This window comes from Pseudoliparis swirei, chromosome 6 (assembly GCF_029220125.1).
Source record: "Pseudoliparis swirei isolate HS2019 ecotype Mariana Trench chromosome 6, NWPU_hadal_v1, whole genome shotgun sequence".
Taxonomy (NCBI): Eukaryota; Metazoa; Chordata; class Actinopteri; order Perciformes; family Liparidae; genus Pseudoliparis; species Pseudoliparis swirei.
In genome coordinates this window covers 26,918,316-26,933,837 of record NC_079393.1, presented here as the reverse complement: position 1 = coordinate 26,933,837, position 15,522 = coordinate 26,918,316, and the positions used below count along the sequence as shown (strand labels likewise).

General features: G+C 46.9%; 1 protein-coding gene across 7 annotated transcripts in view; it reads left to right on the top strand.

The window, feature by feature from the left end:
* LOC130194756 (MTOR-associated protein MEAK7-like) overlaps positions 1-15,522 on the top strand; it is a 232,959-nt gene that overhangs the window by 202,480 nt on the left and 14,957 nt on the right. For 6 of the 7 annotated variants that reach the window (XM_056415914.1, XM_056415912.1, XM_056415916.1 and 3 more), the window contains exons 2-5: positions 11,337-11,498; positions 11,584-11,832; positions 11,989-12,124; positions 15,084-15,292. In XM_056415914.1, coding sequence (XP_056271889.1) covers positions 11,337-11,498; positions 11,584-11,832; positions 11,989-12,124; positions 15,084-15,292 — 756 coding nt within the window. The remainder of the gene's footprint in view (positions 1-11,336; positions 11,499-11,583; positions 11,833-11,988; positions 12,125-15,083; positions 15,293-15,522) is intronic. The other variant, XM_056415918.1, reaches the window with a different exon arrangement.

The following is a 15,522-nucleotide window of genomic DNA, read 5'->3' as shown; positions in this document are numbered from 1 at the left end:
TCACACAGGAGGAGAGGGGCGGGTGGGGCTGCATTCCTCCTGAAATCCACAACCATCTCCACTGTCTTCAGAGCGTTGAGCTCCAGGTTGTTCTGGCTGCACCAGGTCACCAGGTGGTCAGTCTCCCACCTGTAGGCGGTCTCGTCCCGCCAGAGATGAGTCCAATGAGGGTGGTGTCATCCATGAACTTTAGGAGCTTGACGGACTGGTGACTGGAGGTGCAGCTGTTGGTGTACAGGGAGAACAGCAGAGGGAGAGAACACAGCCTTGGGGGAACCCGTGCTGGTGGTCCGGGAGCCTGAGACGTGTTTCCCCAGCCTCACGTGCTGCTTCCTGTCGGTCAGGAAGTCTGTGATCCACCTGCAGGTGGAGTCGGGCACGTGCAGCTGGGAGAGCTTGTCCTGCAACAGGGACGGGATGATGGAATTGAAGGCAGAGCTGAAGTCCACAAACAGGATCCTGGCGTAGGTTCCTCGGGAGTCCAGATGCTGGAGGATGTAGTGAAGGGCCATGTTGACTGCATCGTCTGCAGACCTGTTGGCTCTGTGGGCGAACTGCAGGGGGTCCAGGAGTGGGTCGGTGATGGTCTTGAGGTGTGACAGGACCAAGCGTTCAAAGGACTTCATGACCACAGAGGTCAGGGCGACGGGCCTGTAGTCATTGAGTCCTGTGATCTTGGGTTTTTGGGGACGGGATGATGGTGGAGGCCTTGAAGCAGGCTGGGCGTGGCATGTCTCCAGGGAGGTGTTGAAGATGTCGGTGAACACCGGAGACAGCTGGTCCGCACAGTGCTTCAGGGTGGAGGGGGAGACGGAGTCCGGGCCCGCTGCTTGCGGGGGTTCTGCTTTTAAACAGCCTGTTGACTGCTCTCTCCAGGATGACGAGGCGTCGCTGAGTTGATGGAGGGTGCTCCAGAGGTGTGAGCCCTGATGGGCTGGGGAGGGTGGGCTGATGGTCTGTGGCTTGTTGGTGGGGCTGTGGGGATGGTCTCAGGACTGCTCCATTGTCTTTCAAAGCGGCAGTAGAACTCATTTAGCTCGTCTGCCAGAAGCACATTGTTCATGGAGTGGGGTGATTTGGGCTTGTAGTTGGTGATCTGCCTGAGCCCTCTCCAGACAGAAGCAGAGTCGTTTGCTGAGAGCTGCTGTTGCAGTTTCTCAGAGTACAGTCGTTTAGCATCTCTCACCGCCTTGCTAAACCTGTATTTGGACTCTGTGTACAGGTCCTTGTCCCCACTCCTGAATGCCTGGTCCTTCTGCAGTCTTAGCTTCCTGAGCTCCGCTGTGAACCAGGGTTTGTCGTTGTTATAACTCACCCTGGAGCTGGATGGAATACAGCTGTCCTCACAGAAGCTGATGTAGGAAGTTACAGCCTCTGTGTACTCATCCAGGCTGTTGGTAGCAGTCCTGAAGACATCCCAGTCAGTACAGTCAAAGCACGCCCGTAGATCCTCCAGAGCCTCACTGGTCCACTTCTTGAACTTCCTCACCACAGGTTTGCAGAGCTTTAGTCTCTGCCTGTATGAGGAATCAGATGAACCATGGCGTGGTCAGAGTTTCCCAGTGCAGCTCGAGGGACGGCGTGATAGGCCCTGCTGATTGTTGTGTAGCAGTGGTCCAGAATGCTCTTCTCTCTGGTAGGGCATTTAATTAACTGTCTATATTTAGGGAGTTCGTGGCTGAGGTTTCCTTTGTTAAAATCCCCGAGTACAATAACCAAAGAGTCCGGGAAGGTCCGCTCCACACGCCGTATCTGTTCAGCGAGTGTCTGTTGTGCCTCGTTCACGTTCCCCTGCGGCGGCATGTAAACTCCGGCCAGGATGAATGAAGCGAACTCACGTGGGGAGTAGAAGGGTTTGCAGTGGATGATAAAAGATTCCAGGTCCGGCGAACAGTGCTGTAGAATCACCGTTACGTCGTTGCACCAGCCGTTGTTGAGGTAAAAGCAGATTCCTCCACCCTTTTTTTTACCGGAGAGCTCCGTGTCTCGGTCCGCTCGGAACAGCTGGAAGCCAGCGAGCTGGAGCGCAGAGTCTGGTATCGAGCCACTAAGCCATGATTCCGTGAAACACAGAACGGAGGATGAGGAGAAGTCTCTGTCTCTCCCCACCAGCAGCTGGAGTTCGTCCAGTTTGTTGCACAGTGAGCGGACGTTGGAGAGAAATATGCCCGGCAGCGCTGTACGAGATCCCCGTTTCCGTAGCCGTACGAGCGCTCCCGAACGTTTCCCTCTCCGCCGGCGTTTCACCACGTGGGCGAAGGTGAGCACACCTTTTACAAAAATGTCCAGTAACTCCACAGAAGTTAAAAACGTTGGAAGTAAATCCGCTGGAGTTGTTCCCCTGATGTTCAATAGCTCTTCTCTGGTGTAAGAGCTCTGGGAATCCCAGCAGAAAACAGTATTTAAAACGAAAACAATAAAAAACATCGCGCACCAACACACCGAGGCGACCTTTCGCGGCGCCATCACATCACACACAATGCTGTTGGACTTTAAAAGCAGTGAATATGGTTTGGCACAGGCATATTTTGAGTTCTGATATTGGGCTTGTTTTTTGGGCTTGTTTTATTGGCCATTGGGCTGGTTTGGGCTGGTTTTGATTGGCCATTGGGCTGGTTTTGTCACACAGACCTGGCAACCCTGCCTTTACCTTCCGCCACGCGTCACCGACACGTCGCCCTCTGCTTCTCTGTGAATATCGAGGAGCAGACGGGAGGAAGGAGGCGGACTGCCGCGGTTTGACACTCAGAGGAGTGCAACAACTTCAACGACACCGGAAGTAAACAAAGTTGCGTTAATTGCGTTAAAATATTTGTGTGCGTTAATCGCGGCCAAATTAATGGCATAGATTAACGCGTTAACATATATATATATATGTGTGTATATATACAGGACTGTCTCAGAAAATTAGAATATTGTGATGAAGTTCTTTATTTTCTGTAATGCAATTAAAAAAACAAAAATGTCATGCATTCTGGATTCATTACAAATCAACTGAAATATTGCAAGCCTTTTATTCTGATTTATTGCTGATTATGGCTTACAGCTTAAGAAAACTCAAATATCCTATCTCTAAATATTAGAATATCATGAAAAAGTATACTAGTAGGGTATTAAACAAATCACTTGAATTGTCTAATTAACTCGAAACACCTGCAAGGGTTTCCTGAGCCTTGACAAACACTCAGCTGTTATAAATCTTTTTTTTACTTGGTCTGAGGAAATATTAAAATTTTATGAGATAGGATTTTAGAGTTTTCTTAAGCTGTAAGCCATAATCAGCAATATTAAAAGAATAAAAGGCTTGCAATATTTCAGTTGATTTGTAATGAATCCAGAATGTATGACATTTTTGTTTTTTTAATTGCATTACAGAAAATAAAGAACTTTATCACAATATTCTAATTTTCTGAGACAGTCCTGTATATATATATATATATATCATTATCAGTGGCAGCTGGTGAATTTTTTTTGGGGGGGGGGCGCAGTTGGGCGACGCGTTTTAAATAGCACTCAACAATGAGAAAAAAAGAGGTTTTGAGTAGAATATTGTAAAAAACAAAGCTTTATTTCAAGAACACAGCGTGCTCAACACTGTCCAATAACAACTATCAACACACTGTAACTTTGGGCATGAGAGGTTGCTGAGTTTGAGACCACGTCGCTATTACACCGGAAGTGTTACGTCTCCCGCCATGTCCCGGGGAGTGGCTGTCATGACAACGGTGTTGTGGAAGTGAAGCAATGCGAGTGCTAGCTAGTTAGCGTTAGCTTGTTGTTTCAAGTGTCATTCAAAAGTGTGTTTAATGTAATCAGGGAGACACATGTTGTGGGAAAGAGCCTTTAATTATACGTGTGTGTATGAAATAACTGACGTTATTTGACGTAACGCTACGTCAGAGCAACGCTGAGAACCAACACGGTTCTCATTTGACCCACACGCTGACGCTCCCTTGAACGTCTCACGGGGTTCTTTGTTCTCTGTTGGCAGTGGACGTTATGGAAGAGGTTCATTCAGACAAACAGTTGTTGTGCTTTATTCTGGTTCTGAGTGTAGATAAATCATTACTACTGTCGCACAGGCGGACACAGTGGGTCAGAGAGGAGACGGCTCAGGGTTGGGAGTCTTGGGCCCCACAATCATTCAATTCAATTCAGTTTATTTGTATAGCCCAATTTCACAAATTACAAATTTGTCTCGGAGTGCTTTACAATCTGTACACATAGACATCCCTGCCCCAAAACCTCACATCGGACCAGGAAAAACTCCCAAATAACCCTTCAGGGGGAAAAAAAGGGAAGAAACCTGGAGGAGAGCAACAGAGGAGGATCCCTCTCCTAGGATGGACAGATGCAATAGATGTAATGTGTACAGAAGGACAGATTTAGAGTTAAAATACATTCAATGAATATGACAGAGTGTATGAATAGTTCATAGTAGGCATATTCCACGATGGAGACCTCCACGATCCATCAGGCAGATGGCGGTGGGGAGGAGGAGTGGGCGGAGTCTCAACAGGACAGTGGCGTAGTCATGAGCAGGAATTCCACGACCCAGACGATCCATCAGGCAGATAGGATCTATGCCGTCTCATAGGGTCCGATGACCCCATGAGACGTAAAGTCAAAAGGACTTCCGGGAGAAAGCAGAGTTAGTAACGTGTGATTGAGAGATGAAAATTCATCCTTAAGGAGAGAAAAAGAGGAGATAGGTACTCAGTGCATCCTAAAATGTCCCCCGGCAGCTATAAGCCTATAGCAGCATATCAAGGGGCTGGACCAGGGCAAACCTGATTCAGCCCTAACTATAAGCTCTGTCAAAGAGGAAGGTCTTAAGTCTACTCTTAAACGAGGTGACTGTGTCTGCCTCCCGGACTGAAATTGGAAGCTGGTTCCATAAAGAGGAGCTTGATAACTAAAGGCTCTGGCTCCCATTCTACTTTTTAAGACTCTAGGAACTACAAGTAGTCCCGCATTTAGTGAGCGTAGCTCTCTAGTGGGGCAATATGGTACGACAAGCTCCTTAAGATATGATGGAGCATCACCAATCAAGGCTTTGTAGGTTAAGAGAAGAATTTTAAAAGTGATTCTTGATTTTACTGGGAGCCAGTGCAGAGCAGCTAGTGCAGGAGTGATGTGATCTCTTTTCTTAGTTTTAGTGAGAACACGAGCTGCAGCATTCTGGATCAACTGGAGGGACCTAAGAGATTTATTAGAGCAGCCTGCTAATAAGGAGTTGCAGTAATCCAGTCTCGAAGTAACCAACGCCTGAACCAATTCTTCTGCATCTTTTGAGACAAGATGTGCCTGATTTTTGAAATATTACGTAGATGAAAGAATGCAGTCCTTGAGATTTGCTTTACGTGGGAGTTAAAGGACAAGTCCCGATCAAAGATAACGCCAAGATTCTTTACAGTGGTGTTGGATGCCAGGGCAATGCCGTCTACAGAATCCACATCACCAGATAATTGATCTCTGAGGTGCTCAGGGCGATTAAAATTACTTGGTTTTGTCTGAGTTTAACATCAAGAAGTTGCAGGTCATCCATGTTTTATGTCTTTAAGACATGCTTGAATTTTACAGAGTTGGTTGCTCTCCTCTGGTTTTATCGATAAATATAGTTGAGTGTCATCTGCATAACAATGAAAGTTTATGGAGTGTTTCCTGATAATATTGCCCAAAGGAAGCATGTATAAGGTAAATAAAATTGGTCCAAGCACAGAACCTTGTGGAACTCCGTGATTAACGTTGGTGGTTATCGGCGTCATCGTTTACAAATACAAACTGAGATCGATCTGATAAATAGGATTTAAACCAAATTAGTGCCGTGCCTGAAATGCCAATCGACTGCTCCAGTCTCTGTAACAGGATGTCATGGTCAATGGTGTCGAATGCAGCACTAAGGTCTAACAAGACCAGGACAGAGAGGAGTCCTTTATCTGCTGCCATTAAGAGGTCATTTGTAATTTTCACCAGTGCCGTCTCGGTGCTGTGGTGTTTTCTAAATCCTGATTGAAATTTCTCAAATAAACTATTATGATGTAGAAAGTCGCACAACTGATTTGCGACCACTTTCTCAAGGATCTTGGAGAGGAAGGGAGGTTAGAGATCGGTCTGTAGTTAGCCAATACCTCTGGATCCAGAGTGGGCTTCTTCAGGAGAGGTTTAATAACAGCCACCTTGAAGGAGTGTGGTACGTGGCCTGTTAGCAGAGACACATTGATAATATCTAATAGAGAGCCGCCAATTAAAGGCAAAACGTCTTTAAGCAGCCTCGTCGGGATGGGGTCCAAGAGACAGGTAGACGTGTTCAAGTAGAAACCGTTGAAAATAATTGGTCACGGTTGATAGGAAAAACCCTCAAATATACACCAGGGCATACAGCGGTTTCCAAGGCCATTCCACTTGAGGACAGATTGGCACTGGTTATGGGCAGAGATTATTAATCTTGTTCCTAATAGTTAAAATCTTTTCATTAAAGAAGTTCATAAAGTCATTACCACTAAGGTTTATAGGAATGCTCGGCTCCACAGAGCTGTGACTCTCTGTCAGCCTGGCTACAGTGCTGAAGAGAAACCTGGGGTTGTTTTAATTTTTTTATTATTGATGAGTAATAGGCTGCTCTGGCATTACGGAGGGCCTTCTTATATGTTTTAAGACTATCTCGCCAAACTAAGCGGGATTCTTCGAGATTAGTTGAACGCCATATGCGTTCAAGCTTTCGTGACGTCTGCTTCAGTTTGCGGGTCTGAGGGTTATACCAGGGAGCAAACCTCCTCTTCCTCACTGTCTTCTTCTTCAGAGGGCTATCGAGTCCAGTGTCATTCTCAGAGAGCCTATGGCACTGTCAACAAGATGATCAATCTGGGACGGACTAAAGTTAGACCAGGAGTCCTCTGTTATATTGAGACGTGGTATCGAATCAAATACAGAAGGAATCGCTTCTTTAAATTTAGCTACAGCACTATCAGTTAGACATCTAGTGTAAAAACTTTTGACTAACGGAGTACACTCCGGTAGTATAAATTCAAAAGTTATGAGGTTGTGGTCTGACAGAAGAGGATTCTGTGGGAAGACGTTCAAATGCTCAATGTCAACGCCATAAGTAAGAACAAGATCAAGCGTGTGGCCAAAGCTGTGAGTGGGTTTCTGTACTCTCTGACAGAAGCCAATCGAGTCCAACAAGGAGATGAATGCAGCACTAAGGCAATCATTATCAACATCCACATGGATATTAAAATCTCCAACAATAATAACTTTATCGGTTTTAAGAACCAAACTTGATATAAATTCTGAGAATTCAGATATAAACTCTGAATATGGACCTGGTGGCGGTACAGAATCACAAATCGAATTGGCTGTAGTGTTTTCCAGGTTGGATGTGAAAGACTAAGAACAAGGCTTTCAAATGAGGTGTAGTGTAATTTTGGTTGAGGATTAATTAATAGGCTCGATTCAAAGATGGCTGCTACTCCACCTCCTCGACCGGTGCCTCGAGGAATGTGAGTATTAATATGACTTGGAGGAGTCGATTCATTCAGGCAGACATATTCTTCATGGCTCAGCCAGGTTTCAGTTAGGCAACATAAATCAATGTGATTATCTGATATTAAATCATTCAGTAACACAGCTTTAGATGACAGAGATCGAATATTTAGGAGACCACATTTAATAGACCTATTTTGTTGCACTGCTGAAATAATTGTGTTAACTTGTATAAGGTTATTGTGTACGACTCCTCTTCTGCTTACTTTTGATTTATTTAATTGAAGTGGCCGTGGGACAGACACAGTCTCTACTCTAAAGTCAAGGGTGGGTAACTGCTCGAATGGAAGAGCAGAGAAGGGTGTTAAACTACAACTCTGCTCCCGGTTCCTGATCTGAACCCTGTGTTGTCATAGATTAAGTCCGGTGATCAACTTGGTCATATTCGCAGAAATGAGACGCGCTCCGTCCAACGTGGGATGGATGCTATCTCTCCTCAACAGATCAGGTTTTCACCACAAAGTCTTCCAGTTGTCTCGTAGCCCACATTATTCGCTGGGCACCACCTCGACAGCCAGCGGTTGAAAGCGACATTCGGCTATACAATTCGTCTGTCTGCAAATTTGGGAGAGGGCCAGAGAAAATTACGGTGTCCGACAACGTCTTGGCATAAGCACACACCGATTCCACATTAATTTTAGTGAGTTCCGAGCGCGGGCTCGGCGTCATTACCACCGGCGTGTATTACAATCTGACTGTATCTCCGCTTATCCTTAGCCAGCAGCTTCAAACAAGACTCCACGTCGCCCGCTCTGGCCCCGGGAGGCACACGACTCTGGTCCGTGGCTTCGCTATTTTCACGTTCCTGACTATAGAGCTCCCGATAACCAGGGTGTGTTCCTCAGCGGGTGTGTCGCTGAGCAGGAAAACTGGTTCGAAACGTGAAGTGGTTGGTGCACAGCGGGCTTCTGTGTAGACTTACGACTCCTGCGAACAGTTACCCAACCATCCGGCTGCACGGTTACCGCCGGGGCACAGCTAACAGCTGACTGTAGCTCCGCGCCGACTACGGGAGAGGCGGGCTAACTAGCATAGCTGTCTGAGCTTCGATAGCGGAGCCGTGCATCTAACCCACTTAGACCTGCCTCCAACCTAGCAAATAAACTACACTTGTTGCATGTATCGTTATCATTAAGGGAGGCAGGGGGATAACTATACATGAGACACACTGAGCAAGAGGGAGCGGGAGGGAGAGAAGAAGAAGTCATGCTCGCTGTTTGAGCTGGCAACCAAAGCTTACCGGAAGAGTGAGATGATGCGTTCAGGAGCAGCATATATTTATATGATAAAAAATATAGTGAACTAAACGTCTGTTGTTGGTCGTCTCTCCAGCAGCATGTCATTCTGTCTCCACGTGTCGGTCACTCTTCTCTCTCCGTCTCGCGCGACGCAGAGCTCCATGCCGGTGTGTCTGCGCGCGCATCGAGCGGAGGAAAAAAAAAAGTCCCCTTTACCCAGTGTTGCCAGGTCCGCGGTTTTCCCGCGGAATTTGGCTACTTTTGAAGTGTTGCCGCGGGTTGAATTTCTTGTCCGCTGGTTCGGGTAGACCTATTTTGCATGCAAATTACATGAATATCTTTAAATAAAAATCCATATTTTAAATGAAATAATTTATTTCTACCCAAATCCTACCAAACTGACTCCAGATCAGCACGTACACACATGGACATGGGACACGTCCACATACACACACGCAGCTAAAGCTCTCGCCGCTCTCAGTCTCCCGCGACCCGCTCGATCCCAACTCTGGTCTGGTAGTTAGTGTAGCGAGCTACACTGGAGAAACATGCCACCCGGTAAGTGGACTAAATACGGGAAGAAATATACGAAAGAATGGGAAAGTGAAAACGGAATTAAAGAATGGATAGAACGTGTGGCTGGGGATGATACCAAAGCTTTTTGTCGGTTCTGCAAAGCCGAGATTCGTGCGCACCACAGTGATCTCCAAAACCACAGCAAAACGGGGAAACACATTCGAAATGCTGCTCCGTTCTCCAGTTGTTGAGTGCGTACATTGTTTGAACTATAAGTATATGATAAAAAATATAGTGAAGCAACATAAGGTGTTTCAGTAGAAATAAGGTATTGCATTAACTACAGTAAATGCATATGAAGTAAAAACAGTACATTCATGTTGTCCAGGCAGGGAGGAAGAGAAAGCCTCAAGACAAAGCAACAGGTTAGTTTGTCCGTCAGTGAATTGGTCTACACCTTCACAGAGCTATATTTTATTTATGATAATATACTGTATCTAATTACACAAGGCCATTTTAGGACCTAGGTGAAATAACTGTTTCGGGAAAACTGCTTTTAATGCTGGCATACTAACCATTTGTTGTTACTTTGTAGATATTACAATACATTTGGCAATGATAGCAATGTTGTTGGACTTTAAAAGCAGTGTATATGGTTTGGCACAGGCATATTTTGAGTTCTGATATTGGGCTTGTTTTTTGGGCTTGTTTTATTGGCCATTGGGCTGGTTTTGTCACACATACCTGGCAACCCTGCCTTTACCTTCCGCCTCGCGTCACCGACACGTCGCCCTCTGCTTCTCTGTGAATATCGAGGAGCAGACGGGAGGAAGGAGGCGGACTGCCGCGGTTTGACACTCAGAGGAGTGCAACAACTTCAACGACACCGGAAGTAAACAAAGTTGCGTTAATTGCGTTAAAATATTTGTGTGCGATAATCGCGGCCAAATTAATGGCATAGATTAACGCGTTAACATATATATATATATATATGTGTGTATATATATATATATATATCATTATCAGTGGCAGCTGGTGAATTTTTTTTGGGGGGGGGCGCAGTTGGGCGACGCGTTTTAAATAGCACTCAACAATGAGAAAAAAAGAGGTTTTGAGTAGAATATTGTAAAAAACAAAGCTTTATTTCAAGAACACAGCGTGCTCAACACTGTCCAATAACAACTATCAACACACTGTAACTTTGGGCATGAGAGGTTGCTGAGTTTGAGACCACGTCGCTATTACACCGGAAGTGTTACGTCTCCCGCCATGTCCCGGGGAGTGGCTGTCATGACAACGGTGTTGTGGAAGTGAAGCAATGCGAGTGCTAGCTAGTTAGCGTTAGCTTGTTGTTTCAAGTGTTATTCAAAAGTGTGTTTAATGTAATCAGGGAGACACATGTTGTGGGAAAGAGCCTTTAATTATACGTGTGTATGAAATAACTGACGTTATTTGACGTAACGCTACGTCAGAGCAACGCTGAGAACCAACACGGTTCTCATTTGACCCACACGCTGACGCTCCCTTGAACGTCTCACGGGGTTCTTTGTTCTCTGTTGGCAGTGGACGTTATGGAAGAGGTTCATTCAGACAAACAGTTGTTGTGCTTTATTCTGGTTCTGAGTGGAGATAAATCATTACTACTGTCGCACAGGCGGACACAGTGGGTCAGAGAGGAGACGGCTCAGGGTTGGGAGTCTTGGGCCCCACAATCATGAAGAGAGTTGTTCCTGATCCGATGTGAGGTCAAAGGTCAGGGATGTTCTTTGTACAGATTGTAAAGCCCTCAAAGGCAAAGCTGTGATTCTGGGCTTTACACAATAAACTGAATTGACTTCATACTCCGAAACTCTTTCATGACATCACTGCTTTAATTCCTGAACATGTGGTCTCCTTTTGCCAGTAAGATGTTATTTTGACATGTTCAAATATTATGTATGACTACACTGCAATCGATATTGCACAACATCACTTTTCGGGTCGATCCTAAAAAAAAAAAAGTTCCCCGCTGTGTTCCAACTGTATGTGTGTTTGCAGTGCACCATGGGTAACACAGAGAGCGCGATGGTGCAGAAGCGGCTGGAACGTTTCCGTCCCGAGGAGCGGCCTGTGGTCGAGGGGGTCTTCGACAGGCTACTGGTCGGCGCCGGGGCCCCTTCAGGACCCCCCGGGACAACCCTAACCCTTGAGATGCTGCAGGTGAGACCGTTACCAACCTCACCGCCAGTATGTCCGTCTGGGATAAGCTATCGTATAACCGAGCCCTCCTGTGGCCGGTCCCAAGGCCTCGATGGGGGGCCTGGCCCCGGACTCCATGGTGAGGAGGGTCCACCGCTGCATGGTCGGCATCGACCCCGGACCGGCAGCTCCTGAGAAAAGCGGCGCCTCCGAGGCCTCTCGAGTCGGTCGAGAGCAACTGGTCATTTTCCTCGCGGACTCCCTGAGGGGCATCGTGGTGGAGCGGGCCCCCCTCGTCATGGCCATGGCCCGGGGGGGAGGCGAGGTGGCTGTGACCAGTGAGCAGCTGGCTGAGGTGAGCAGAGGGTCTGGTTTGTTACCTGGGTTCCCGTTAGGCCGCTGGTCTGTCTTCATGGGGTCCACAGAAAGGACAACATGAAGCCAACAGATCATGAAGCAGAGGGAGCCCCCCCCCCCTTCACTCATGCTCTGTCTCCTTTTGTTCCTCCAGGACCTGATTTCTGCTGTAGTTCACATTCTGGTCCACAGGGGGCGCCTGCAGGCCTGGCAGCCAGAGAGGATGGGCGACAGCTGCCTGGCCGTCAAACTGCTGGCTCAGCAGATGTGTTCTGAGCTCCAGCCCTCAGGTGAGCACACTCAGGTGTCTCCTAATGTCTCCTCTCCTGCAGGTGTCTCCTAATGCCTCCTCTCCTCTCCTCCTGTTGTCTCCTAATCAGTGGCGGCTGGTGACATTTTTTGGGGGGGGGGGGGGGGCGCAGTTTAAATAGCACTCAACAATGAGAAGAAAAGAGGTTTTGAGTAGAATATTGTAAAAAACAAAGCTTTATTTCAAGAAAACACCGTGCTCAACACTGTCCAATAACAACTATCAACACACTGTAACTTTGGGCATGAGAGGTTCAGAGCAGCTTTAAGAAACATTGGGTTGGGTTTCAGAGGTTTACAAAATAAAAGAGTTTCACCCTCACATGAAAGAGGTTCAGAGCAGAAAAGAGTCAGAAAGAGATCACATGTTACATTGGGTGTTTGACAGAGTAGAGCCACTACTGTAAAGAAAAGTAGCCTTCTCTCTTTAAAGTAGGCAAACTTCTCCATAACTCTGGTTAAAGTCAATCATGTCTGTAACCAGCCTGTTTCCATTATTCTGGAGGGAATGTGTCTGTTTTTCAGAACTTCTTCGTTGTGTTTTCGATGCCAGTTCGGTCTCCTTCTGCTGCTCTGCAAACAGGGTTAGCTTCATGCTGTTAGCTAGATAACTGCGGCAAGATTTGTGCTTTACACTTGTCCGAAGCTCTTTAGATCCCTCACCCCGTTGTAGTCCAGAGAGTTTCAGTCCCAGGACTTTGGAACAACAGACAGGAGAAACTAGACAGCGCATTACTCACTGAGCCTCCAGCTAACCAGCGGTGAGCAACCTGCTCTTATAGCTTCGTGGAGCTCTCTGGCTGAGGGAATGATACCGGTCTCTGATTGGCCGAATAGTCCAACCACGTGAAATAAGAAACGATGTGATTGGCCAGGGCGCAATTTTTTGCGCCCCAAGATTCACGTTTCATCCGCCAATGAGAAGCCGTCCTTGCCGAAACGACCGTGAAATGTTTGCTCGCTGCCGCACACACACGTTGGGCCGGCGCCCCGAAAATGGGGCGGGGCTTCTCTCCGTGATGATGAGTGGCGATATATTATATTTTTTCACATTAACTTAAGTGGTTGTTGACAGGCTGACGGTCTCCCACACACATTTAGTGCGTCAACACGGTATATTTACTATTTAAATGATTTGGTATATAATGTTTTTTAACAGAATATATTATATTTTTTTCTTCTTTTTTTTTTCATCTCAAAATTTTAAGAGGGGCGGCGCCCTAGCGCCCTCTATGGACGCACCGCCACTGCTCCTAATGTCTCCTCACTTCACCTCTCCACTTCCTCCTCTCCTCTCCTCTTCTCTCCTCTCCACTTCCTTCTCTCCGTCTCCTCCTCTCCTCTCTCCTCCTGTCCTCTCCTCTTACTTCATTCCCAGTGGCGGCTCCTGAAAAAATTCTCGGGGGGGGCAATTTTTTTGTTAATGATTAACCCTCCCAAAACCACAGACCTTCAGACAGCTGTCTATGTGTAGCTTTGTCACAATGCCATCAAGTCATGTGACTCCAGTCAGTGTGATGGCTGACTGAACTCTGTCTGTGAGCTTGTAGTTAGTTCATAAGCAGACAGACAGTCTGAGGCCGTCTGTGAGCTGCTGTCAGTAATCCAGCTCCTGGTCTTTGATTTGGTGATTTTTTTCAACAAGATTTAAATAATTATAATAATAATAAATATGAGATCCCCATTTGTGACTCCTGCATCTGTGCTTTTTCAAATAATAGAAGAAATACAATTGCAATCACTTTCAAGTAAACCAGATTGCTCCACCAGACAAGAAAAAGCTAAATGTTGAGCTTTTGTTTTGAAGGACAAACGCAGAAAAGCCAAACTCACGGAGGTAAAACCTGGCAAGTCGCCAAGAATCTCGGCTGTCGTGCATGCGCAGGCGCAACTTGTAAATATCGTAACGTAAACATTTACATTAAGGTACAGGCATTTCAACATTTATTTATTCATGACTTAGTTTTATGTCGGTGTACTTTGACCGTGTGTAATATGTGGAGTTGTCAATAAAGGTCTTTCTGCATTTCCCCTGCGCCTCACCTGTAGTCCTACGTTCCTCTTTCATGGAGCACAGCTGACAACACTGCTGTCAGAGAACCCGTTTACAGGCGTTCTTTAACATCAGGCGGAGATCTTTTCTGACGTCGATCTTCCAGTCAGGAAGAAAACGTTTCAGAAGACACCTCAGAAAATGTTCGAGAATGAGGAACAATGTGTTTCTGATTTTATTTTCATTTTATTTTGGAGAGCGACAGGAAACGTCTCCGAGGTCGACCGGTCGACGTGTTGGCGACCACTGGTCTAGGAGGTCCTACTTCTATTGTTGCCGATGTGTCTTCAATGTTACGCCGACCGAAAGGAGTCTCTTTCAAAGAAAGAATTGAATCGCTGCTGTTGCCCTGAGCACCTGACATCTCGACTGAATACGCCTCTGTCGAAGCTGTATGACGTACTGAGACGCTTTTACGTCGATTAATTATGACAAGACCTGGAGGGGCGACTCCTCCCGGAAGCCATAGAGAATGCATTGAGAGCTCTGTTTTGTGAAATAAATGGGTTTAACATTGGAGTCAATGGGAGAGGTCTGGGGCGATTTTCATTTCGCCCAAAGTCGCCCCAGAAGGGGCGGGGCCATTTGAAGCACGACTTTAGGCTGACTGAATGACTGTTACCTGATTGGACAATGACATACAGAGGCAGAGCAGACGTCTAGTGGTAGAATGCGACTTTTTTCTGTTCTTTTTCTTTTCTTTTTTCTTTTCCCCCGAGGCAGTGCGTCGCCCCAATCGCCCTTATGGACAAGCCACCCCTGTTCATTCCGTCTCCTCCTCTCCTTTTCCTTCCCTCTGTCTCCTCTCCTCTCCTCTCCTCTCTCCTCTCCTCTCCTCTTCCTTCGCTCTGTCTCCTCACCTCCCCTCCCTCTCCTCGTCTCCTCAGATGAAGGGAGCTACGATGTTTCCTATGTGGAGGACTGGATCTCCTGGGTGTCCCCGGTGTGGTTGTACCTGGAGATGCTGGTGGCCGAGGGCCTGGACGTGGCCCTGATTGCCGCCCCCCCCCTGCTGCCCCCCTGCAGGGAGGAGACGCCCTGGAGGGACGTGAGGAGTCTGCTGGACATCCCCACGCTCATGTTCCTCACAGCGCAGGTACCCATCTGACCAGATGTCCATGAACACACCCAATTCCACAAATTACAAATTTGTCTCGGAGTGCTTTACAATCTGTACACATAGACATCCCTGCCCCAAAACCTCACATCGGATCAGGAAAAACTCCCAAATAACCCTTCAGGGGAAAAAAAGGGAAGAAACCTTCAGGAGAGCAACAGAGGAGGATCCCTCTCCAGGATGGACAGGACAAAAGATGTAATGTGTAC